We start from the raw sequence: 25,945 nt of genomic DNA, 5'->3' as shown, positions 1-25,945 counted from the left end.
CCTGTTTCAGATTCTGTGTCTCCCTCTCTCTCTGCCCCTCCCCTGCTCATGCTCTGTCTCTCTCTGTCTCAAAAAAAAAAAAAAAAAATGAAAACACAGTATGTCAAAACTTACTGGATAAAGCTTCAGCCATGCCTAGGAAAATGTATAGCTGTAAATCCCTACATCAGAAACAAAGCGTAAACTAAATTTATGGCAAACAGAAGGTAAAAGATAATAAAGATTAGAGAAGACAAAAGTGAAATCGAGATTAGAAAAACAATAGAGAAAATCGGTGAAATCAAAATTTGGTTCTTTGAAAATGTCAACAAAATTGACAAACCTTTAGTTAGACTGATGGAAAAAAGAAAAGACTCAAATTATCTTACAGAAATGAAATAGATAGTAAGGGAATACTTGAACAATTATATGCCAACAAATTACATAACCTAGATGAAATGGAAAAATCCCTAAAAAGACACAAACTACCAAAACTGACTCAAGAGGAGATAGAAAATCTTGAATAGATTTGTAACAGGTAAAAAGATTAAATCCATAATCCCGAAACTTCCCACAAAGAAAAGCCCTAGGCTAGAGGGAGGAGGGAACATTTTCCAGCTCATATGTATCACAAGAAAAGAATAACACAAACCAGAGTCTCTTATAGACACACATCCTCAACAAACTGGGAGCAAATTGAATTCAGCAATATTAAAAAAAAAAATGACTATACATCATGACCTAGTAGATTTATTCCTGGAATGCAAAGCTGGTTCAACATATGAAAATCAGTCAACATAGTATATATTAGGACAAAACCACATGATCATCATAATAGATGCAGATATAACATTTGATAAGGTGTAATACCCTCTCATGATAAAAATATTCAAACTAGGAATTGAAGGGAGCCTCCTCAAGCTGATAAAGAGCATCTACAAAATATCTACAGTTGGCTTCATATTAATGGTAAAAGATGGAAAGAAAGCTTTACCCCTGAAATTAGGAATAAGACAAAGATATGTATTCTTGTTCTTCCTATTCAGCATTGTACTAGAGGTTCTAACCAGGATGATTAGGGATAAAAAAGGGAAGGGAAGGAAGACAGATGAGAAAGAGAAAGAAAGAAAGAAAGAAAGAAAGAAAGAAAGAAAGAAAGAAAGAAAGAAAGAAAGAAAGAAAGAAAGAAAGAAAGAAAGAAAAAGAAAGAAAAAGAAAGAAAAGGAGGAAGGGTGGGAAGGAAGGAGGAAGGGAGGGAGGGAAGAAGGAAGGAAGGAAAGACGTTCAGATTGGAAGGGAAGGAAGACAGATGGGAAAGAAAGAAGGGAAGGAAGGAAGGAAGGAAGGAAGGAAAGGAAAGGAAAAAGGAAGGAGGGAGGAAGGAAGGAAGAAAGAAAAAGAAAAGAAAAGAAAAGAAAGAAAGAAAGAAAGAAAGAAAGAAAGAAAGAAAGAAAGAAAGAAAGAGAGGAAGGGCGGGAAGGAAGGAAGGAAAGATGTTCAGATTGGAAGGGAAGGAAGACAGACAGGAAGGAAGGAAGAAAGAAAGAACAGAAAGAGAAAGAAAGATAAGGAGGAAGGGAGGGAGGGAAGAAGGAAGGAAGGAAGGAAAGACATTCAGATTGGAAGTAAATAAAACTATCCTCTATTTGAAAATGACCTAATCTTGTATATGGACAATCCTAAGGAATCCACTTAAAAAACTATTGCAACTCTAATGTGTGAATTCAGCTAGGTTCAGGATATAAGGTCACTACATACATAGCAGTTTTATTTCAGCACACTGTCAATGAACAATCTGAAAATCAAATTAAGAAAACAGTTCCATTACAAAGAATAAATACTGGGAAATAAATTTAACAAAAGTTTAAGACTTTGTTAAAGTCTTGTTAAAGTGCCTGGGGGCACCTGGGTGGCTCAGTTGGTTGAGTATCTGACTTCAGCGCAAGTCGTGATCTCACCCTTCCTGAGTTGGAGCCCTGTGTCTGGCTCTGTGCTGACAGCTCAGAGGCTGGAGTCTGCTTTGGATTCTGTGTCTCCCTGTCTCTCTGCTCCTCCCCAACTCACTCGCTCTCTCTCTCTCTCTCTCTCTCTCTCAAAAATAAACAAACATTAAAAAAATAAAATATAAAAGACTTCTACCCTGAAAACTATTTACTTTATTGAAAGAAATCAAAAAAGACCTGAATAAATGGAAAGACACTGTATGTGCATGGATTAGAAGAGTTAATAAGGGTAAACTGAAATATTCCTTACATGATTTCCAGATTCACTGCAATTCCTATCAGAGTTCAAGCTGGCTTGCTTTTTTTTTTCTTTTTTAACAGATTTTGACAAGTTGATTCTAGAATTTATGTGGATACAAGTGACTCCAAAGTAGTCAAAACAATCTTGAAAAAGAACAGAGTTGGAGGACTCAAACTTAGCAATATCAAAACTTACTGTATACCTGCAGTAGCCAAGACTGCAGTGCTGGTATAAGAATTGGACCTCTGCCTCACAGCATATACAAAATTAATTCAAGGTTGACCAAAGATCTAAATGTAAGAAATAAAACTGTGAAAGTCTCAGGAGAAAACACAGGTGTAGATATTCATAACCTCAGATTAAGCAATGTTTTCTTAGTATGACACTAAAAACACAGTGACGAAAGAAAATATCTAATAGGACTTCATCAAAATTAAAATCTTTTGTGCTTCAAAATATACCAAGAAAGTAAAAAGGCAGCCCACAGATGGGGGAAAATCATATATCTGATAAGGAGTTTTTACCTAGAATTATAAAGAACTCAGTAGTAAAAAGATAATCCAAGTTTTAAATGGGCAAAGGCCTTGAATAGAAAAGTCTCTAAAGAAATTATACAAATGGCCAATAAGCCCATGAAAATATTCTCAACATTATTAGTCATCTGAGAAATACAGATCAAAAGAAAATAAGATATCACTTCATACCCATTAGAATGGCTAAAACAAACAGATAATAGCAGGTGTTGAGGAGGGTATGTAGCAATTGGAAAACTCATACTCGTCTGGTAGGATTGTAAGGTATATACTCAGGAGATATGAAAACATGTACACAGATGTTCTTGGTAGCATTATTTGTGATAGGCAAATGTAGAAACAACCCAGTGTCCCCATCAATTGATGAATGAATAAATAAAATGTGTAATATTCATACAATGGAGTACTATTCAGCAGTAAAGAGAAGTGAAGTACTAATACATGCTACAACCTAGGTGAATCTAAAAACATTGTGCTAGGAATCCAGACAAAAAAAGACCCGCCACATACATGATTCCATTTATATGAAATATCAAGATAGTCAAGTCTATAGATACAGAAAATAGATTAGTGATTGCCAGGGGTTGTGGAGAAGTATAGAGAATGAATGATAAAGGGTATGTGGTTTCTTTTTTTGGTGATGAAATTGTTCTAAAATTAGGTAATGGTGATGGTAGCACAACTCTGTACTAAAACCCACTAAATTTATACTTTAAAGGAGTGAATTTTATGGTATGTGAATTGTATCTGAATAAAACTGTTATTAAAAGAAAAAAGGTAAAGTACACCTAATATTAGCACAAATTATATAATGAAAACATTTTCAGGATGGAAAATTATATGTAATAAGGGTAACGTGGAATTCTGGTATTTAGATTTTAAGTCATCGGGCTGGGTTTTGTTTTGTTTTGTTTTTTTTGAAAGGGCAATGTTGGTTCATATACTATGAATCTTTGAGAAAAAAAATCACTTAGGAAATGTCATCTTTTTCTGGGAAATTCCTCTAATACCCTGAGGCAGAACTAGTTGATGCTTCTAATGATTACACACAATGTAACCCATACTTAAAGGCTAAGAAAAGATTAAAAAACAAATTGCAGCCATCATTGCTTTAAAGTGGAGTATCTTATAGTGAGATAAAATGTGTATCTAGAATTCATGGTTCCTGTTCAAAGCTAAGTAGCCCTTTTAAGTCTTCAGTCCTCCTGGAAGGTGTTCTCAATGTACAGGCAAGGGGCTGTTAATGGTATTCTACCATAAAAGTTCAGTGTTCAGAAATAATAGGATTTAAAATTGAAAATACAGACCACAACCTGTAGAAAAGGGAAATACACATTGATGACTACCTACTCTGTGATTCAAACTGTGCTTTTGTTAATGTTTATCTCATTTAATTCTCAGAACCACTTTTTGAGGTAATTTAATATCCTACTTTTGAAAAGTGCTATTATCTACAGATAGGGTAAAAACAATAGGTGAAGCAAGATCAGTGAGAGACATGATGAGCTCAGTTTTGAATATGTTAAGGGACTTGTGGGGTTTTCTTGAGAGTGATCCAGAGACACTCAGCTCAGGAGAGTTTTAAGCTGCTTACATTCCCAAGGTGTTGGTCTTGCAGAATATGCCCAAACCTGCTTATTTGCAAATCCAGCAGTTTATTTGAAGTATGCTGGCTAAAGGGAGCTGCAGTTGAGGGGATGATTCAAGTCTGGCATATGAAATTTGTGTGGCTACCTTTTCTTCTCAGAAACTAAACTTCCTTACACACCGTCTTCCTGCCCCCATTACATATTTTGTTTTTTTATGAGTAGCCCCATAAACATTTTTTTTTTTTAGTTGTGCACAGTAGCATCTTAAAATTTTTTTTAGTTGTGCACAGATTTTTTTTTTTTTAATCATCTGGTGTGGATAATCTCTTGAATTTTATTTTTAACTAATTTTCTATTTTCTTGGCTTATTCTTGAATGAAGTCTTCAGATGTTAGTAGTACTGTTTTAACAGTTTACCAATCAAAAGCAATGGTTCATAAATCAAGAGTGTATAATACTGGCATAAGGATAGGCATGTAGATCAATGGAATAGAACCGAGAGCCCAGAAATAAACTTTTACATATATAGTAAATTGATTTTCAAGGGTGCCCAAACAGGAAATAACAAAACAGGAATTCAACAGGAAAAAAAAAGTCTTTTCAACAAATGGTATTGGGACAACTGAACTGGATATCCTCATGCAAAGGAATGAAGTTGGACCTCTACCTTACACTATAAGATTAACTCAAAATGTATGTAAGACCTACATGTAAGAGTTAATTCTTAAAAAAAATGGAGGAAAAAAAAACTAGGTGCAAGTCTTTGTGATTTTGGATTAATTAGTAGTTTCTTAGCAACAACATCAAAAAAGCACAAACGATCACATAAAAATGGATAAATTGCACTTCATTAAAGTTAAAAATCTTTGTGTTTCAGAAGACACTATCAAGACAGTAAAAAGAAACCCACAGGATGGAGGAAAGTATTTGCAAATCACATCAGATAGGGATAGAATATTTGAAGGACTCTTAAAACTCAATAATAAAAAGACAACCCAATTCAAAAGTGGACAATGGACTTGAATAGACATTTCTCCAAAGAAGATATACAGTTGACTGATAAGCATGTGGGAAAATGCCAGCTGTCATTGGTCATAGGGAAATACAAATAAAAACCACAAGGAGTTGCCATTTCACAAAACCTACTAGGATGGCTAAATAATAAAAACAGATAATAAGTGTCAGTAAGGATACAGTGAAATTGAAACCTCATCATTGTTGGTAGGATTATAAAAAGGTATAGCCACTTGGGAAAATAGTTTGGCATTCTCAGAAAGTTAAACATTTAGTTACCATATGATCCATTAATTCCATTCCAAGTTATGTATCCAAAAGAAATAAAAGCATATGTCCCCATAAAAACTTATTCATAGCAGCATTATTCATAGTAGTCAAAAAATGGAAGCGATCCAAATGTCTGTCAGCTGATGAATAAATAAATAATATGTGGCATATCTTTATAATGGAATATTATTCAACAATAAAAAGGAATGCAATACTGTTAAAAGCTAACAACATGGATAAATAGGAGAAATTAGTCACAGAAGACACATACTGTAGGATTCCATTTATATGACTGTTCAGAAGATGCAAATCTATGGAGTCAGCATATATTAATCGTTGTGTAGCATTGGGATGGGAGGGTGGGCAGAAGCTGGGGCGGGGATGGGGGATGACTACTAAAGGATACAGGGTTTCTTTTTGTAGTAATGAAAATAACTCCAATTGATTTTGGAAATGTTTACACAACCCTGAATGTCCTAAAAACTATTGTATACTTCAAATGGGTGAAATGTATGGTGTGTAAATTATATCTCAAAGCTGTTATGATACCAAAAAAAAAAGAGTAGTTGTTCCACTGTGATATATTATATTGACTAATTGCAATGTAGACCATATACAGGTAGACAAAACAGTATACAGTATTATTTTAAATACTAGGCATAAATATTTACCTGTATTTAAAGATTAACTAAATGTAACCTGATAACCTTACTGAAAAGTTACACATTATCGCATGTTTCAGAATTCATCAGGAAACAAATCCAGATGGTCCAGTTATTAATAGGTAGTTGGTAATTGAAGCCACGGAAATATATGTGATATCCTAGGTAGAGTGAGTACATGAATAGGCCTGTAGGGCTGTAGACAGAACATAGGGAAGAACTACATGGATAAATGGAGGAAGAAGACCGTAGAGGATGGTATGCAAGTTAAGGGGGTGACAATGAATGGCTAACAGTGTTTTCCTGCAGAGATGCCACATAAGGATTGTGTTCCATGAGTCATCTTGGCAATAGCAGTGCCAATGGAACTTTGGTTGGGAGCAGGCTAAGTGAACGGAAGTGAAGACAGTATAGACCACTCTTTCAAGAATTTGGCTCTAAGGAGTAGAAGAAGATGTAGGGTGAGGAAAGGCTTAAAAAAAAGATGAAAGAGACGTGAGGTTACTCATGATGATGGGAAATAGAGGTTGCACCATGGGAAAGAGGAGATAATTGATGAAGTAAGACCCCTAAGATGAGAGCAAAGACAGACACCTCTTGCTGTGTCATTTGTGTTAGGATGAAAGAAGAGAATGTTGGAGGATGCAGGTTATTGGGGATGGCATTGGAGAGGAGATTTGAGAGAATTGCTACTATCTGTTGATTACTGCCTTTTTAAAATAGGAGGTCTGGTCTTCTGTTAAAAGAAAGGATATAGAGAAGGGGGTTTGAAAGCAGTAACCTTTGGTGCAAAATCTAGCTAGAGCACCCTGGAAAGATTTCCAGACAGCAAGCATAGAGATCTTAGACCTAGAATTGGTAATACCCATAATGCAGGGAGGTTGAGTTTGTTTTTTGTTTTTTGTTTTGTTTTTTTCTCTTACAGCACTTAGCAGCCCAGCTTTTAGAGTGAAAATTGAAGTGACCCAGGGTTAGCTTTTTGCCAGGGCAATAAAGTATAAAGTATGTAAGAAGGAAGCAAAAACCAGAGAGGGTTGATAAATTGGGAGAAATTCAAGGAGTTAAGGGATTAAGGTAATCTTTGTGGATCTAGGTCAATCTGTTCAATGGCTAATTAATGGGAAATTGTTTAATGTCGTAATTGGATCTAGGGAGAGTGTTGCTGCTAGAATCAGAGATTCCTCAAATTAGAGAACACTGTACATACTGTTTAAAATTTCATATTTTCATTTCATATTAAAATGTTGAGCATTTCATGGTTTTGAATGAAATGTAAAACATCCAAAATTTATCCTAATTGGACTGGCAGATCTGTGCTGGCTCTTGATGAAAGGTTTGCTGCAGAGTCTTGAGTCATGGTAAAATTAAAATTTAGGAAAAAGGAAGAGCCTCAGTCTGCCCTGACCAGCCTCTTGAACTGGGTTGTTTGAAGGGTTGTTGAAGGCACCAGGGTTGCCGTCAAGACTCGGTTGGGGGAAGAGTCTTAAGTGAATATAAAGGAGATGGTGACAGAAATGAGAATGGACATGGGGGATATGTGATTAGATGGTATAAACCTTTTCCACAACTGCGTGGAAGCTTTCTTGAAGTAATATAGAGATAGATGAGACATTGGCCGTGACACATGTGGAATATGAAAGCATTATTAATAATGATGGTGAAGATAGCTAACATGTACTAAGGGCTTTCTATGCCAGGCACTGACCCTGTCACAGTCAGCATGAATTGGACTTATTTGTCTCAGTAACCCTTTAAGGCATTGTTATCTTCATTTTATGGATAAAGAAGCTGAGATAGGCCAGTAACATTCCTAAAATATCATAAAGTTTGCATGTGGGGAAGCCAGGATTTAAATGTAGATCGCTGACTCCTGAGCAGAGGTTTCTAACCACCACGTTGTGCCATCAGCAGTGCACTAATGTAATTTGCCTAATATGTATGTATCCAGTGTACATTGATGAATTCACAATATTTATAAGTAGCTTAGAGGAAAATCGTTCAGTAGAATTCTTTGATGCTTTCTCATTGGTGACAATTGAGTTGCTTGCTATGTTTTATTTATTACCCTAGAGTTGTACCCTAAAATTGTGGCTCCTAATATTGTGGTTCTTGAACCAGTAGCATCAACCTGGGATCTTGCTTCAAACAAATTCTTGGCTCTTACTCCAGACCTGCTGCTCAAATTCTGGGAATGGAGTCCAACAGTCTGTTTTAACAAGCTAGGTTAATTCTGACACTGGCTAAACTTTGAGAACTACTAACCTAATCCAGAGTAAAGTAAATACTTTAGATATTTAGATATTTTAGATAAATGAGAGTTTGAAGTAGACACTGGAGTGGTATTGAGATTGTCCGTGTCTTTCGGATCATGTTCTTTGAATTGGAGTCTGATGGGGAATATTTAGCATTAGTTTATACTTTGCGTGGCTGCAGTTTGGTATATCGATGCTACTAGATGCAAGTGAGATGGGAGGCAAAATGTCAGTGGATCACTACTATTGACCACTCAAAATGGTACACATCAGCAGCATTATTTTCTTTCCTTTAAACATTTAAAAATTATGTGATATTCGATATACAAAAATAGGTAATGTACATACAAATTTTGAAGCAATAGGGGCTCCTGGATGGTTCAGTCAGTTGAGTGACTGACTTTGGCTCAGGTCATGATCTCATGGTTCATGAGTTTGAGGCCGTCAGGCTCTGTGCTGACAGCTTTGGATTCTGTGTCTCCCTCTCACTCTGCCCTTCCTCTGCTCATGCCGTCTCTGTCTCTGTCTCTCTCTCTCTCTCTCTCAAAATAAATAGATATTTTTAAAAAAATTTTTTTAACATTTATTTATTTTTGAGACAAAGACAGAACATGAACAGGGGAGGGTCAGAGAGAGAGAGAGAGACCGAATCTGAGGCAGACTCCAGGCTCTGAGCTGTCAGCACAGAGCCCAACGCGGGGCTCGAACTCACGGACTGTGAGATCATGACCTGAGCCGAAGTCGGTCGCTTAACTGACTGAGCCACCCAGGTGCCCCTAATGTTTGGCAATCTTAAGGGTAGGATGGTATCTCATTGTGATCTAAGTTTGCATTTTGACTAATAAGGTTGACTATCCTTTTTTTTAAATATAATTCTTTTTTTTTTTAACATTTATTTATTTTTGAGAAAAACAGAGCACATGAGCAGAGGAGGGGCAGATACAGAAGGAGACAGAGAATCTCAAGTAGGGTCCATGCCGTTAGCACAGAGACTGATGGGGACTCAACCTGAGATCATGACCTGAGTTGAAATCAAGAGTTGGACACTCGACTGAATGAGCCGCCCAGAATACGAATACTTTATATATTCTGGGTAATTATTTTTCACTGTTCATGCTTCAGGTATCCTTCTAGTTTGGCTGGTCTTTTTACGTTCTATGTGGCTTCTTCCAAAAAAAACAAATCCAATTTTTAACAGAGTTGTTCTTTTGGTTTTAGCATTTCTTGTGTTCTCCTTAAGAAATTTTTCTCCACTCAGATTTCTTTAAAAATTTGAAGTGTTGCTTTTATAAGAATTTAAACAATCTGGAATTGATTTTGATACAGTTGGTATCCAGTGTCACTTTCCCCCCAAAGGGATAGTTACTTGGCTCAGAACCAGTTACTGGATAGTATGTTTTCCCCAGTGGCCTGCAGTGCCATCTCCATCATATCAAATTCCTGTATCCATTTGGGTTTACTGGGGGCTCTTTCTTTTTTTAAGTTTATTTATTTCGGGAGAGAGCACGGGGCGTGGGGGACAGAGAGAGAGAGGGAGAGAGGGCAGAGCCCAATGTGGGGCTTGAACCCATGATCCGTGAGATTACGACCTGAGCCAAAACCAAGAGTCAGATGCTTAACTGACATAAGCCACCCAGGAGCCCTGCTGTTATTGAAATTACAACTAAACATGATTAATACTAGTAGTTTACCATTAAAGATCCAGTCAATGTTAAAATTTCCCCAGTTAACTTTTATGTGTAACATATGCATGTGCCTGTGTGTATAAAACACATTAGAGTTTTTTTGGGATTAGTATCCAGATAAGGTCCATTTACTGTGATTGGTTGGTATGACTCTTAAATCTTTTAATCTGTAGGCTCCTACTGTATTTCCCAAACCACTCCTCCCTCTTTTTTGACTTGTTAGCTGTTGCTAGAGAAATGGGGTTATTCTGTATTTGGCTGGTTGCATCCCAATAGTGTGTAGTGTCTTTCTGTTCTCTGTGTTTCCTGTAAATTTGTTGTTAGATATAGAGGTTTAATACGGCTTTTTGTTTGTTCATTTGCTAAGACTGATTTATAGATAGTATCATATACTTAAAAAAAACCATTTTATTGAGATATAATTCACATGCATTTTCATGTGCTGTACAGTTCACTCATTTAAAGTATACTCAGTAGTTTTTAGCGTATTCATAGTCGCACAACTATAACCACAGTCAATTTTATCTATTTATTTATAAAGTTTATTTTTTTTTAAATTTTTAAGTAATCTCTACACCCAGCATGGGGCTCGAACTCACAACCCAGAGATCTAGAGTCACACCCTCCACTGACTGAACCAGCCAGGCACACCATCCACACTTAATTTTAGAATATTTTCGGACACCCTGGGTGGCTTAGTCGGTTATGCATCTGACTGACTTCCCTTCAGGTCATGATCTCGTAGTGTGGGAGTTCGAGCCCTACATCAGGCTCTCTGTTGTCAGCACAGAGCCCACTTGGGATCCTCTGTCTCCTTTTCTCTTTTTCTGTCTGCCCCGCCCCCACTCTCTTTCTCTCAAAAATAAACATTGTAGAAAAAAGAATATTTTCATCACCACAAAAATAAATGTTAGCCCCTTTAGTAGTCACTTCCCATTTCTGTATCCTCCCCAAACAACCCCCTTCCCCAGATGTAAGCAACGATGAATCTGCTTTCTGTCTCCACAGATGTGCCTATTAAAGACATTCATATAAGTCGAACCATATAATAACATGTCCGTGGTCTTTTGCGACTGGCTTCTTTCACTTAGCATGATGTTTTCAAGTTATGTTGAAATGTTATTAGTGCATGTCAGTATTTCCTTCCTTTTTATTGCTGAATGGTATTCCATTGTATGGATATATCACATTGTATTTATCCATTCATCAGTTGAAGGTTTAGGTTGTTCACACTTTTTGGCTATTGTGGATAGGTTGCATCGAACATCCGTGTCCAAGTTTTTGTGCAGACATATGTTTTCATATCTCTTGGGTATTCACCGAGGAGTAGAATTGCTGGATCAAATGGTAGTATGATGTTTAACCTTTTGAGGAGCTGCCAAACTGTTTTCCAGAGTGGCTATGACGTTTTACAGTCTCTCCAGCAGTGTGTGAGTGTGTGAGGGTTCCAATTTCTGCGCATCCTCACCAGTACTTATTTGTCCTTTTAAAATTTTATCCAACCTAGTGAGTGTTTCATTGTAGTTTTTCATTTTTAGAGAGCAAGCGAGCATGTGAGCAAGGGAGTGAGGGAAGCGGGAGAGAGAATCTTAAGCAGGCTCCATGCTCAGTGCGGAGCCCGAAGCAGGGCTCGATCTTACGACCCTGGAATTAGGACCTGAGCCAAAATCAAGAGTGGGATGCTCAACCAACTAAGCCACCCAAGCACCCCTTCATTGTAGTTTTGATTTGCATTTCCTTGATGGATAATTATGTTGAGCATCTTTTCATGTGCTTATTATTAACCATTTGTTTATCATTTTTGGAGAACTGTATTCAGATGCTTTGCCCATTTTTAAAATTTTATTGTCTTATTGAATTGAAAGGGTCAATAAAAATCCCTTATCAGATAATATGATTTTTACAAATCCTTTCTCCCAGGAGATGGCTCTTTGGTTTCTTGGGTATTATATATTTCTATTAGATAATACATAATGTCATGTTACCTCTTGTTATGATATTAGCAAGCTTGATAATCATTGCCTGGATCCATTAATGTATTAACTCTTGTAAAGTGGTAGTATTTGAATTCTATTATTCCTTCTTTATTAGAATTTGGGTTTGAGGTTAATGTTCTTTCGGCACATGAAGATATCATTTTACTGCCTGTGGTTTCCATTGCTTTTCAGAAGCCAGTTTTGTCTTATATTCCTTGAAACATGGATACCCAATTGGTGGCAGTGTAAAGGAGTATCAGCACAATAACCTTTAGGCTTTGTTTTGGTTTTGCTTTTTGGGCTTTTTGTTTGCTTGTTTTTGTTCCAGAGCTATAGTTTTCTAGTTTTCTAGCTCTATCACCTCTTGAGAAGGCAATTTTGTATCCTTATACAGTCTCCTACCTCCTTCTCCTCAAGTAAAATATACATTTGTTTCAGTTGGTATGCATAGAAAAACAGTTTGTAGCCCAGGGAACAATATATAAATATCCATATTATAGAGGATTAAAAAAAAGTTTATTGAGGCGTTGTTTATATATCATCGCAACCATCTCCTCAATCCAGTTGTAAAACACTTCCATCACTGCAAATCCTGCCCTTTTCTGAAATCATTGATGTGGAAATGCTTGGGTTCAAAGCAAATGGTCAAGGAAGAATTCTTGAGACATCTTCAGTGCAAAAAGGTGGTTTTATTAAAGCATAGAGACAAGACCCATGGGCAGAAAGAGCTGCACTGGGGTTGTGAGGGGTGACTGATTACATACTTTCAAGTTGGGAGGGGAGTTGACATAGCGTTAAGTTTCTAAGGAATTTGGAAGCAAGGTTTCCAGGACCTTGAAGGGGCTAGCTATTGTTAGAAAAAGGTCATTTATTACTGTTTAGTAAAAACTCAGGAATGAGACCCTTCAGATATGTATTAGTGAGCCATGTACTTGGAGGATGATTGCTAATACATATTCGGGAGGTAGAGGAAGTTTCCAAAGGAATTTTTACATGTTAAAGTAGACTTGCAGGATCCTGGAGCTGGGGATAATGTTAAGCTAAGATTGCCTTTTGCCCCTTAGTAAAGTATTAACACTGAGGCAGTTGAGTTCCTAGAGGAATGTCACTTTGCCTATTTCAAAGACTTGTCATTGGGCTGTAAGTCGCAAGGAAATTTGATTTTTTTCTTTTTCTTTTGTTTCTCACATCAATTATTTATTTATTATTATAGATTCTTAACCTGGGGTTGACTTAGGTTCTTTTTTTTTTTTTTTTTTTTTTTTTTAAGATTTTATTTTTAAGTAATCTCCACAACTCAATATGGGACTCGAACTCACTGAATGAGGTAGCCAGGCACCCCAACATAGACTTTTCATGGCCCTAGAACCACTTGAAATTGCATGTCAACAATACAACACAGGGCCTGTGTTTTGACAAAGCAGAATTTTTTAGTAAAGTGACAATTATGCAAATACAGTCAAAACCAAAACCATTGAGTGTTTTTTATTAAAGTGATTCTGAAATTGTTCCTATGACTGAGAAGCTTTATGAAGGAAAAATATGGGATATGCTGTTTAAAAATTAAAAACTGTGTACTTTATAATTTCATTATAAAATTACAGACCTGTAAAATGTAACCATTTCTATAAGGGCTCACCTGTAGCAAATAAAATCAATAGAGAATTTTTTTTTTTAAGTCAGTTTTCAGTCTGTTGTGTTTTAAAGATAGTCTGTTTTTCTCTGGCTGTTTTCAGGATTTCTTTGTTTTTCTTTTTCTTTTTCTTTTTCTTTTTTTTTTTTTTTTTTCTGTTTTGAGGATTTCTTTGTTTTTCTTTTTCTTTTTCTTTTTTTTTTTTTTTCTGTTTTGAGGATTTCTTTACTTTCTGTTTTTTCCTTTTGTGTCCTGCAGTTCTACTATGATTTCTTTTTATTTTTCTGCTTACAGTTTGTTTGGCTTCTTAAATGCGTGGTTCGATGTTTTTCATCAATTCTGGAAGGTTCTCAACCAGTATCGCTTCAGATACTGCTTCTGCACAATGCCTCTTATCTTTGTGGAACCCAAATAAACGTTGTTTTGTAACTTCTTACTATATTCTCTATGTTGCTTACCCTTTTCTTCTGTAATTATAAAATTTGTGCTTCTTACATTTCATAATTGATCATTTTTTTTGGCTTGCCTTACAGCTTACTGTATCTGTGTTAAACTGTATCAAATCTACTCTAAAACCCATTTGTTGATACCTTAATTTTGGTTATCATACTGTATTTCAACAATTATTATTCATATCTCAAACTTCTGTATTTTTTTTTCAAATCTGCTCATTTCTGATCATTTCTTCTTGCTTGCTGATAATTTTCATTGCATTTTTCCTTTCCTTGAATATTTGTTGAAGTTATTTTATATTTCATACATTAATTCTAGTATTCTAATTCCAAGGAAGGTGGGCCTTTGTTTTTAACTGTTGTCATTGACTCTAGTTCTGACTCTCTTTAAAGTGATTTATTTCCTTATATATTTGATGGCGTTTACTTAATCCTGAGAACCTGATGGAACTGCTTTTCGACAGAGAAGGTTTGCATCTGTTGATAAACAGTTCATTTTGGCCATCTTGAGCGTCCTGGCTAAATAAGTTTAGTTTTCTAACCCTGCATCAGAGTCTGCACTTAGTTTCAGTTCCTAGTGTGAAATAGATTATTAGCCTCGTACTTTGCCTTTCACACATTTACCTTTGATGACTTGACTTCCCCCATAGGTTTAACTTCACTGGCTCCTCTATCCCCTTATTACTTACATGAGTCTAACAATGCATTAAAAAAGTATTTTTTTCTGCTATAGCTGGGGTCCGGTTTAATGAAACAGATGACCTCTCAAAAGCACGGGGTGTTCCAGAAGAGACATATATTTTTTTAAGTTTATTTATTGTGAGAAAAACAGTGCGAGTGGGGGAGGGGCAGGGAGAGGGGGAGGCACAGAATTCCAAGCTGGCTCCACAGTGTCAGTGTGGAGCCCAACCTGGGGCTCAAACCACACAACGGTGAGATCATGACCTGAGCCGAAACCAAGAGTTGGACGGCTAACCAACTGAGCCACCCAGGCACCCTGACGTATTTTGTTAACTAAGAAAGATGTATGCTATTTAAAATAAATACAGTTACCACATTTCTCTCATTTCACCCCCCCCCCCCCCCCCCCCCCCCCCCCCCCCCCCGTCTCACACACACCTGACCCTAACAGTAACTCCTTTAAAAGTATCAGAGTATAGGGGCGCCTGGGTGGCGCAGTCGGTTAAGCGTCCGACTTCAGCCAGGTCACGATCTCGCGGTCCGTGAGTTCGAGCCCCGCGTCAGGCTCTGGGCTGATGGCTCGGAGCCTGGAGCCTGTTTCCGATTCTGTGTCTCCCTCTCTCTCTGCCCCTCCCCTGTTCATGCTCTGTCTCTCTCTGTCCCAAAAATAAATAAAAAACGTTGAAAAAAAAAAATTAAAAAAAAAAAAAGTATCAGAGTATCCAGTCAGTGTTTAAATTTCCAATTATCTCAAATGTTACATATTTTTGAACAGTTTGGATTAGCATCCAGATAAAGGTCTGTAACCTTACTGTGATTAAGTTTGAAGTCTTTTTTTAATTTCACTATCTTTTTTTTTTTTTTTTTTGCCTCTTACGGTGTCATTTAACATGTTTATCTGTCCTCTGTATTTCCTATAAATTAATAGTTGAATCTGAAGGCTTTATCAGGGTCAGGTTATTTTAGGCAGAGGGGACAAGAGTACATCCTATGTGATGGTTTTCTCCTCCATCAGGACTGCGCTTAGTGTGTGATGTCTCTCTCTGTAATGCTGACAGCCACTGAGGAACATTGCCTAAATTTATTATTTACTAGGAGTTGTAAGTGGTGATACTCTAATTCTGTCCTTTCTTCTTCATTAGTTGGAATAATATTTTCAACAGAAGCTTCCCCTCACTTAGGTTACCCCCATGATAAAATTTGTTTAGGTAAAGGCAAAACGAGTGCTTGATTCTTTCCATTTATCAGTTTTCAGAACAATGAGGTGGTTCATTAGCACCTTCCAGTGATGACCAATTAGTTTTTCTTTCATATTCTGGATTCATGAATTGAATCATGTGTATGTTTCTGTTCATTATAATTATTATTTTTATTAGTACTTGCATTGGCCATCTTTGACCCATTGGAGCCCTTCAAGGTGACTCCTGAGTGTTTTTGACAGATTTAGGAATTTTAAGTGGACACACCGAGGAATGTTTTTAAAAAGATGTATTCTGCATATATTGGTATTTCCAACTCAAGTAGGTAGGGTTTTACTAAGCCTCATCTATCATATAACTTTGACTCCTTTGTCCCAGGTTGAAATTCCTTTGATACCTGGGATGGTAGAATTAGAATATCACATTATTACTCATTTCGTTTATTCCAGATACATACACAACAGGGTAAGAATAATCTCAAGACGATAACCAGTAGTAGAATTGCTGAAAAGAGTGTACAGTTTTCTTTGTGCTTACCTCGTCTTTAGGGTTGACTGCGCATATACAAATTACTGTCTTGAAAAGTTATGTGGGATAGTGTAACTGTGTCGCCATGTGGATACATATTTAGGTTCATTAATTTTTTTAATCTTTTATTTTTAGGAATTGCTTTTCTTTTGAAGATTAATTTTCTCATACATGTGTGTGATTCATTTCCATATGCTTGTGAAGACAAAGGGGAGCCTCGTTTCCTTGAGCTCTTTACCCTATTTCCTCCCTATTCCCTATTTTTCATATTTTTATGAAATGATAAGTATTTGGCTTCCTGTGTTCTGAGATCTGACGGTTTCATTAATCCACTTATATCTGGACCCTCCTTTTCTTTGCTTCATTGTGCCTGTGCTGCTCACTTGGTATTCTGCTCCCAGAAATTCTTTTCAGTTTAGGGCTTCACCCAAGAAGGGGGATTTCAGTCCTTAGTTTTTGAATCTAGAGCCTTACTTTTCCTACTTTATAGTATTGGTATATACAAAAGATCTTTTCCATTTGTAGCTATTCTCAAATTGCCTTTCTAGACTCTAGTGATTTGTGATTTGGGGTTTTTCTGGCTTCAAGTCCTTCATTTACCCTATTATATTACTTCTATCCTTCTGTTTCCTTCTATTTATATGCTGATACCATGTGAGTCCTATAGTTGGTGATTTAACCAGATCCTGCTTGTATTTGAGAATTCAAGGGGATACCCTGTCACCCAATTTTGTAGATTTTGTCCTTGGGATTTTGGTTTGGCTGTCCTGGTAACATTTTTCCCTTTTTTGTGTGAGGTGGGAGATGGCAGGTGATTAAAAACTTCATTGAGAAGTTTTATTCAAGAGAAGGACAACACAAGTACACTAGCTATTGTGGTGAACCAGGTGAGATGATAGTGGCTTAGTCTAGGATAATGGCAGTGGAGCTAGAAGGTTTGAATCCTATTTTGGTGACTTGTTGGATAACAAAGAGTGAGGGACTGCGAAGACATGGATGATCTCCCAAGATAGGGGTTCTTACAACTGTTTGGATGATGGTACTTTTTCCTAATATTGGGAATATTCATGGAAGAGTAATTTTTTAGGGGGAAGGTATTTTTTTGAGAGGTGAGGAGTAAAGGGACAAGAGGGACCAGCTATTATGATATTTGTAAGCATCCTGGATGTGAGGCCTTGCAACAATCTATCCTCTACCCCCAAACACACATATAGACATATTTAATTTCTTCAGGGAGCTTTTTCCTGATTCTCTGATATGTCTCCTTCTGATATAGAACTTTATTTACTTTCCTATCTTAACATTTAACACATTTGTATTACTGCTTATTAATCCTATGTTTTTTACTAGACCAACTGTTCACAAACTTTTTCTTAAAAGGACAGACAGATGGTAAATATTGAAGGTTTTGGGAGCCAAGAGACAAAAAAAAAAAAAGGATATTACGGGGCACCTGGGTGGCTCAGTTGTCAAACATCTGACTTTGGCTCAGGTCATGATCTCAGGGTCCGTGGGCTTGAGCCCCGTGTTGGGGTCTGTGCTGACAGCTCAGAGCCTGGAATCTGCTTTGGATTCTGTGTCTCCCTCTGTCTGCCCCTGCTCATACTCTGTCTCTCGTTCTCTCTCAAAAGTAAATAAACATTACAAAAAATTTAAAAATAAAAAAATAAGGATATTATGTGGATACTTAGTATCATTTATGACATAACCACTTAAAAGTATAAAACCATTCCTGTCGGGCCCTACAAAAAAACAGACAGCAATCAGATTTGGGCCATAGGCTCTAGTTTGCTGACCACTGTACTAGACTGTAAATTCTATACTTGTCCTGGTTGCAGGCATATTGCCTGGTGCATTTTAGATGAATTCAGTAAATTTTTGTTGAGTGAGTGAATATTACTCTTACAGATTGGAGCTCAGGCAAGAGGGTTGAGCTAAAGATAGATATTTTGAGAGTGGTCATCAAACAGAAATTGAAGACATGAGGGTAGATGCCATCAGCTTCAGAAGAATGAAAGAAAGAGGCCCAAAGTGGAGCCTCTTCTGTAATTCAGAGAACGGAACAAGTCATGACTAACTCAATGGTACTTTCATCGTGTACATAGTAGTCAGTACCTGTGGCTAACTGACCTAAGCCATTTGGCTATTTTACATGCATATGGTTCTTTTGGATGAGTAGGAGGCGTTTAACTATTAGAGATAGGTGAGATAATATATGTATTTTCCTTAGAAATTTTACTACCAGTGTGTTACATTATAATAAAACAAGCTTTAGAATTCTGCCACTTACACAAACACGTATTAGCAAGCAGTTACCACCTTGCAGTAAAACTTCATCTTTAAGCATACACCATAAAGAACTGATTAGGGTTAGGTGACAAAATCCTCCTAGAAGGTGTGGGATATAGGATCAAAGGGATTCAAAAACCTCTCTGAAGACAGACTGCAGGGCTTTCCAGATTCTTAAACTGCAAATAAGAATCAAGGCACCTGCACAACATTCCTAACCAGTCTGTATATCTTGAACAATTCCATTTTGGCAATAAAATGCTATTTCCAATATCTCTTTTATACTAATTAACAAACCACTCCCTAAATTCAGATGTTGGTATTCGAAGCACTTATTAACTGGGAGCTAACTTCTGATATGGGTGCTTTAAATGCTAGCTAACCCACTGTGAAGTGTGGATTCTTAATTTAGGGAACTTCAGAAGTTGACTCACTACTCCTATGGATCCTGAAGTATTTTGATGTGAATTACAATATAGCATTAACTTGATCATATTTTTTAAGGGATATGTTGCCTGGATTTTTTTTGTTGTATTCCTATCATAACAGTTCATAAACAAGTATAGTTGTTATTGCAATTAAAATATTTTTTTGGGGGCGCCTGGGTGGCGCAGTCGGTTAAGCGTCCGACTTCAGCCAGGTCACGATCTCGCGGTCCGTGAGTTCGAGCCCCGCGTCGGGCTCTGGGCTGATGGCTCAGAGCCTGGAGCCTGTTTCCGATTCTGTGTCTCCCTCTCTCTCTGCCCTTCCCCCGTTCATGCTCTGTCTCTCTCTGTCCCAAAAATAAATAAAAAACGTTGAAAAAATTAAAAAAAATTTTTTTTTCTAATAAAATAAGATAAAAACAGGGAGGCAAACCATAGACATTCTTGATTATAGACAACAAACCAAGGGTTGCTGGAGAGGAGGTAGGTAGGGGGAAGTAGGCTAATTGGGTGATGGGCATTAAGGCGGGCACTTGTGATAAGCACTAAATTCTACTCCTGAAACCAATTAAAAAAAAAAAAAGATATTTTTTTCTTCTCAGTTCCAGTAACAGTTGAATTAGATATTCATGTAGGCAAATAAATTTTAACAGCAGTATAGTTCTAATCTTCAGTGAATCAAGACAATTTAGAGTTATCAAATTAATATTAGTATTTGAAGATTGCTCAACATTTATTACCATTCTTTATGATGAATATATGAAGCAGTCTGTGTATTAAGCAGTCTCTGTATTAATAGTATTAAAGTCAAAACACAGAAACATAGTATAGAATTAGATTCAAGGCTGTCTTTCTACTGTTGAACCCTAATAGTGATAATAATTTTATCAGTGCATCATTTTATTACATTAAATGAATGCTACTAATTTGAATTTTGTTTGGCAGTTTTGTTTACATTTAATATATATCTATATTTAAGCATAAGTTTAGATTAATATTTCGGTATATTTAGCAAACTTTATAATTTGATTTTCATGGGGTTTCTCCCCAAAGGAGAATTTATCACTGCAATTTAAGAAAACTTGACAGCGATACCATACCATACAAAAGAATTATCAAATAAAATAGTAGCATACTGAGTCTGGCAATATATTAAAATAATAATATACCATGACCATGTAACCTTTATGTAGCCTTTATTCCAAAACTGTAAGGATTTTACATACTTACATATGTAATAAAATAATTCATTGTATCAGCGTATCAAGGGAGAGAGGGGATATCTAATCATTTCAGTCATTCCTGATAAGACATGGCTGATGGAGCCTCTCAGTAAACTTCGAAGGATACTTCTTTGGAGGCACCTGGGTGGCTCAATCCGTTCCGATTCTTGATTTCGTCTCAGGTCATGACCTCATGGTTCTGAGATTGAGCCCCATGTCAGCATGGAGCCTGCTTGGGATTCTCTCTCCCTTTTTCTCTGCCCTTCTCCTGTCTGTGTGCTCTCTCTCTCAAAACAAATAAACATTAAAAAAAAAAAAAAAAAAAGGGCGCCTGGGTGGCGCAGTTGGTTAAGCGTCCGACTTCAGCCAGGTCACGATCTCGCGGTCCGTGAGTTCGAGCCCCGCGTCAGGCTCTGGGCTGATGGCTCAGAGCCTGGAGCCTGTTTCCGATTCTGTGTCTCCCTCTCTCTCTGCCCTTCCCCCGTTCATGCTCTGTCTCTCTCTGTCCCAAAAATAAATAAAAAACGTTGAAAAAAAAAAAAAAAGGATACTTGTTTGCCTTTTGATACAAAATATCTATCCCAAATTTATTTTCCTTTTCATGTGGTTTTAAGGCCATGACAATGAGTTCTTTACTTTTTTAAAACATGAATCATTTGAGATAGATTTCATTGGTTGTAAACAACAAAAACCAACTCTGGCTGATTTAAGGAAAAACAATTTTTTGGAAACATATGGGTAGTTCATAGAATGAGTAGCAACACCTGAGAACTGGGAATAGAACCTACTCTTTTTTTTTTCCTTTCCACTTTGCTCAGGGTTCAGAGTTATGAGGGAGAGAGTTCTGCTGGCATGGTTTTGGTCTCATGCCCTATTCAAAACGAGGACAGAGTGAGATACTTTAATAGGCAGTTCCATCAGGGCAGTCTACAGCAGAGGATATATAATTCCACAGAGAAACCTGGGTGCAGTTAGGAAAGGGGAATGGATTCTAGGCAGCCAAGCCCCACCTCATGTTCCCCCCAAAATTAACCAGCAGATAACCAGTAAAATAGACAGGAGTTTTGGCTTTTTAACCTCCTATAGTTCATTCAGAGTCTAAAACTGACCAATCCTTAACCCTTAAAGAGCAATTACTTCTAAAAATTTTTTAAATATTAAATGCCTAAGACCTTAACGTATCTACTAGCAGTGTCAATATTTAGGTACTTATATATTCTTTATTTTTCTTTTTAGACAATGCGAAGACACCGAAATGAAGTGACGGTTGAACTGCGAAAGGTAAGAAAGTAAAGTAACAGAAACAGAAAGTAAATAGGAGATTTTTCTGATTTTTTAAATTCTGTATGACTTGAATAATGAAAATACTGTGCAAATTAGTGATCAACCCTAAACCACACAGCATATACATCATTAAATAGTTTATAATGGTATATATTGAAAGCTTTCATTTATTGAGGTGCTATGTACTGTGTGAAGTACTTTAATACCAGCATTGAAATTGTCACATCTGATGAAATTAGACACTCTTGTGGGTTTTTCCTTAATATCCTCTTTTTTTTAGGCTATGTGCCAGACAGGATTCCTCCACCTTCTTCGTATAAAAGTTAAACATACTTGTTCAAGATTCTTTAGAAAAATAAAAGTAGAATAACCTTATATCTTACCAATTAAATGCAACTGCTGTTAAACTATATTGTATTTTCATCTATTTTTTTTTTGGAGGACTTTAGAGTTACCTTTATGATACTGTGTTTTCATGCAAGCACATTTTATTTGAAGCAAATATTTCAGTTGCCAATCAAGAAAATACACATAATTGGGCGCCTAGGTAGGTTAGTTGGTTAAGTATCTAACTCTTGGTTTTGGCTCAGGATCATGAGTATGAGCCCCGCATTGGACACTGTGCTGACAATGAGGAGCCTGCTTGGGATTCCCTCCCTCCCTCTCTCTCTCTCTCTCTCTCTCTCTCTCTCTCTCTCTCTCTGCCCCTCCCCCACTTGTGCCATCTCTGTCTCGAAATAAATAAATAAAATAAAAACGTAAAAAAATATATACATAACTAGTTCTCTATATTATGTGTACATTTAAAAAAAATATATTTTGGAATTTATATTCAAATCTTTGTGTTTGTTTTAGGTTAGATCCTTTTCTTCACTCCTGAAATTCCTAAATTAAAATTATCATCTTAAAATTTTTCAGTTTTAAAGAGAAGGAAGGTCTTGATTCTGAGAGTAACACTCTCCCAGTCACTAAAACTAAATAGACCCCGGGGCGCCTGGGTGGCTCAGTCGGTTAAGCCTCCGACTTCGGCTCAGGTCACGATCTCGCGGTCTGCGAGTTCGAGCCCTGCGTTGGGCTCTGGGCTGATGGCTCAGAGCCTGGAGCTTGCTTCCAATTCTGGGTCTCCCTCTCTCTCTCTGCCCCTCCCCCATTCATGCTCTGTCTCTCTCTGTCTCAAAAATAAATAAAACGTTAAAATAAATAAATAAATAAATAAATAGACCTGTGCATTTATGTACTTAATATGTATTTATTTAATACCCATTTTGGGTCATGAATTTTTACCCAGCATCAATGTTTTATGCTCATAAATAGTATATAGTTACTGAAATTCATTCTCCTGCAACCCCTCCCCCCAATCTTTATTACAATTGAAAAATGCTTGCTAAATCCAGTGTTCTTTCAACTCCTTAACCTCTTCAAAGATACTTACCAATTAACAACAGTGATTTGGCAATCATATTTTCAAGTTTTTTCACATCCTTGGTTCATTTGGACCAGAGAAGTCAACTAGCTAAATAAAGAGTGAGGTAGGCTCCTTGCCAGTCTTAACACTTTGTACCTAGCTTCTTTTTTTTTTCTTTTAAACTTTTTATTAGCATATAACATACATAGAAAAAAGTCAGGGGCACCCGGGTGGCTCAGTTGGTTGAGCATCCGACTTCGGCTCAGGTCATGATCTCACAGTTCGTGAGTTTGAGCCCCGCATCGGGCTCTGTGCTGACAGCTCACGGCCTGGAGACTGCTTCCGATTCTGTGTCTCCCTCTCTCTCTGCCCCATCCCCACTCATACTCTGTCTCTCTCTGTCTTAAAAATAAATAAAACATTTAAAAAAATTTTTTTTTAATAAAAAAAAAGTCAACACATCTTAAGCTTGATGAGTTTTCACAAAGTGAACTGTTATACAGTTATCTGTATAATAAGCTTCTAGATCAAGAAAGAACATTACTTGCATTCCAGGGCTCCTTCCCAGTTACTCCTTTTCCCCAAAGGTAACCATTATCCTGATATTTAATATTATAGATTATTTTGCATAGTTTGAACTTTATGTAAATAGAACAGTAAGTGTCCTTTTGTGTCTGGTTTTTCATTCATCATGTGAAGATCATTCTTCTTAATAGAGACAGTAGGAATGGTAGGAATAAAACATCTGTTAACATTATACCAGCTATCCCCAGATGTGGGCCTTTACTTTCCCTTCAATTTTCATGCTTGGAATACAACTCAAAACTTTTATATTTGTCCTGGTATTATTCAGAATCCTCCTCTCGTTTTAAGCTTTTTAGCCCTTCAAATATGCTTATTAATTTAAGCTATTCACTTTTCTTAATATTTGATTGTTTGTTCCTTCTTCTATAGTTGTACTGTCTTCTGTATTTAATTTATAGAATTAAAATTTCTTGCTTGTCACAGTACATCTTTTAATATCCACTTTGTTTGCCTTAGAGTCCTGTTATTCTTTTTATTCCTAAATAACATTATTCCTTTCCGGTTACTAGAATTAGTTCCTAGAAATTCTTATAGAAGGACCAAAAATGAAATTAACTAAGGAAATCTCAAGAAATTTCCTTACTTCACATTTCAGAATTCCCTGAGTAAGCCCCAGAATATGAACAGTTCCTGAAACAAAGCCTAAACTTCAAACAAAGCTTAATTAATTTTGATACCATTCTGTAGAGGTATGGAGAGCCTTTCAAGAGAAGATTCCTTTATTCTTTATGGTCAGAGTGTCTGTCTACTTCTAGCCTTGCTATCTCTATAGCTCCATTAAGGAGAAGATCACAGCATTGTCCTTAATGACATTGAGATTCTTGTTAATACAAGAAAGCTAGTTTCCAGAGTTTCATAGATGAGCTCTATTTTTATTAGATTGTAATCATCTTAAGTGAAGGTAATAACTACTCCCCAACTGCTAGTACTCCCAAATCTCTCTCCCAGCCCATCCCTAAATGCCTAGTCAAATTCTGGACCAATAGTTCGTACTCATTAAATGCTAATTTTCAAGAATGAAATTGATTATGATATCTTAAAATTTTCTGTGTATTTAAATAATTTATTGAATTTTCAAGAAAAAATACGATAGCTACAGAGCAGTGCTACTCAAAAGTCCTAACCTGTGACAAGTTAGGGAGCTTATGTCAAAATACTAAACAAGGGACTGACTGCTTCCTTTTCCAAAAAAATCTTTCTGCCTAAATAAATAAATAATGTAAATAAACAATGTGTATAGTTTGACAATCGATTTCTGACAAAATCTCTGTATTTTGGGGCAGACCTGTAACATAGAGTTTGAGAAAATCTTAGCCAGTCCAAGGACTGTACTTTGTTTTTTTATGTTTATTTATTCTTGAGACAGAGACAGAGCGTGACAGGGGAGGGGCAGAGAGAGAGGGAGACACAGAATCTGAAACGGCTCCAGGCTCTGAGCTGTCAGCACAGAGCCCGATGCAGGGCTCGAACCCGCGAACTGTGAGATCATGACCTGAGCTGAAGTCGGATGCTTAACTGACTGAGCCACCCAGGCTCCCCTAAGGACTGTACTTTGAATAACACTGATACTGCTCTGTCAGCTTACAGATGAATTCTAGTTATTAATATGTACTGGCCTCAAATTTTTTTTGTCTGAACTTTTTTGCCTTTACCTCCTTGATATTTTACTTTCCTATTTAATTAGGTATTTATGCATCAACACTTACACAGAGGTCTGTACTTCTGTTTTAGATCATGTTGTAAACAGAGTCACATAGGAATTAAATAACTTGCCTAAAATCACACAACTGGTAAATGGGAAAGCTCTTAACCATTATGCTGTAATGCCTCTCAATATAAATGTTTGTTCAGTGAATAATGCCTCATGAGTTGAAAATCCATCCAAAGCCTATCAGTGGCATTTTTAACTTTGGCAAATTATATTAAACTTCATATAATCTTCTCTTGGTGATTTGTCAGTTAGATATCCCATAGGATTTTATTGTGATTAGATCTGGGGGTGGGGCACGTTAAGTTCTTAACATAATGAAAACCACC

At 36.7% G+C, this 25,945-nt stretch overlaps 1 protein-coding gene across 1 annotated transcript in view; it reads left to right on the top strand.

Annotated features, from left to right (window-relative positions):
- Positions 1-25,945, top strand: part of KPNA3 (karyopherin subunit alpha 3) — a 103,149-nt gene that overhangs the window by 29,235 nt on the left and 47,969 nt on the right. Inside the window, exon 2 of the mRNA XM_058686075.1 lies at positions 21,871-21,915. Coding sequence (XP_058542058.1) covers positions 21,871-21,915 — 45 coding nt within the window. The remainder of the gene's footprint in view (positions 1-21,870; positions 21,916-25,945) is intronic.

The sequence above is a fragment of the Neofelis nebulosa genome, chromosome 1 (assembly GCF_028018385.1).
Source record: "Neofelis nebulosa isolate mNeoNeb1 chromosome 1, mNeoNeb1.pri, whole genome shotgun sequence".
Classification (NCBI taxonomy): Eukaryota; Metazoa; Chordata; class Mammalia; order Carnivora; family Felidae; genus Neofelis; species Neofelis nebulosa.
The sequence above is the reverse complement of the archived record's forward strand: the minus strand, read 5'-3'. Positions and strand labels throughout refer to the sequence as shown.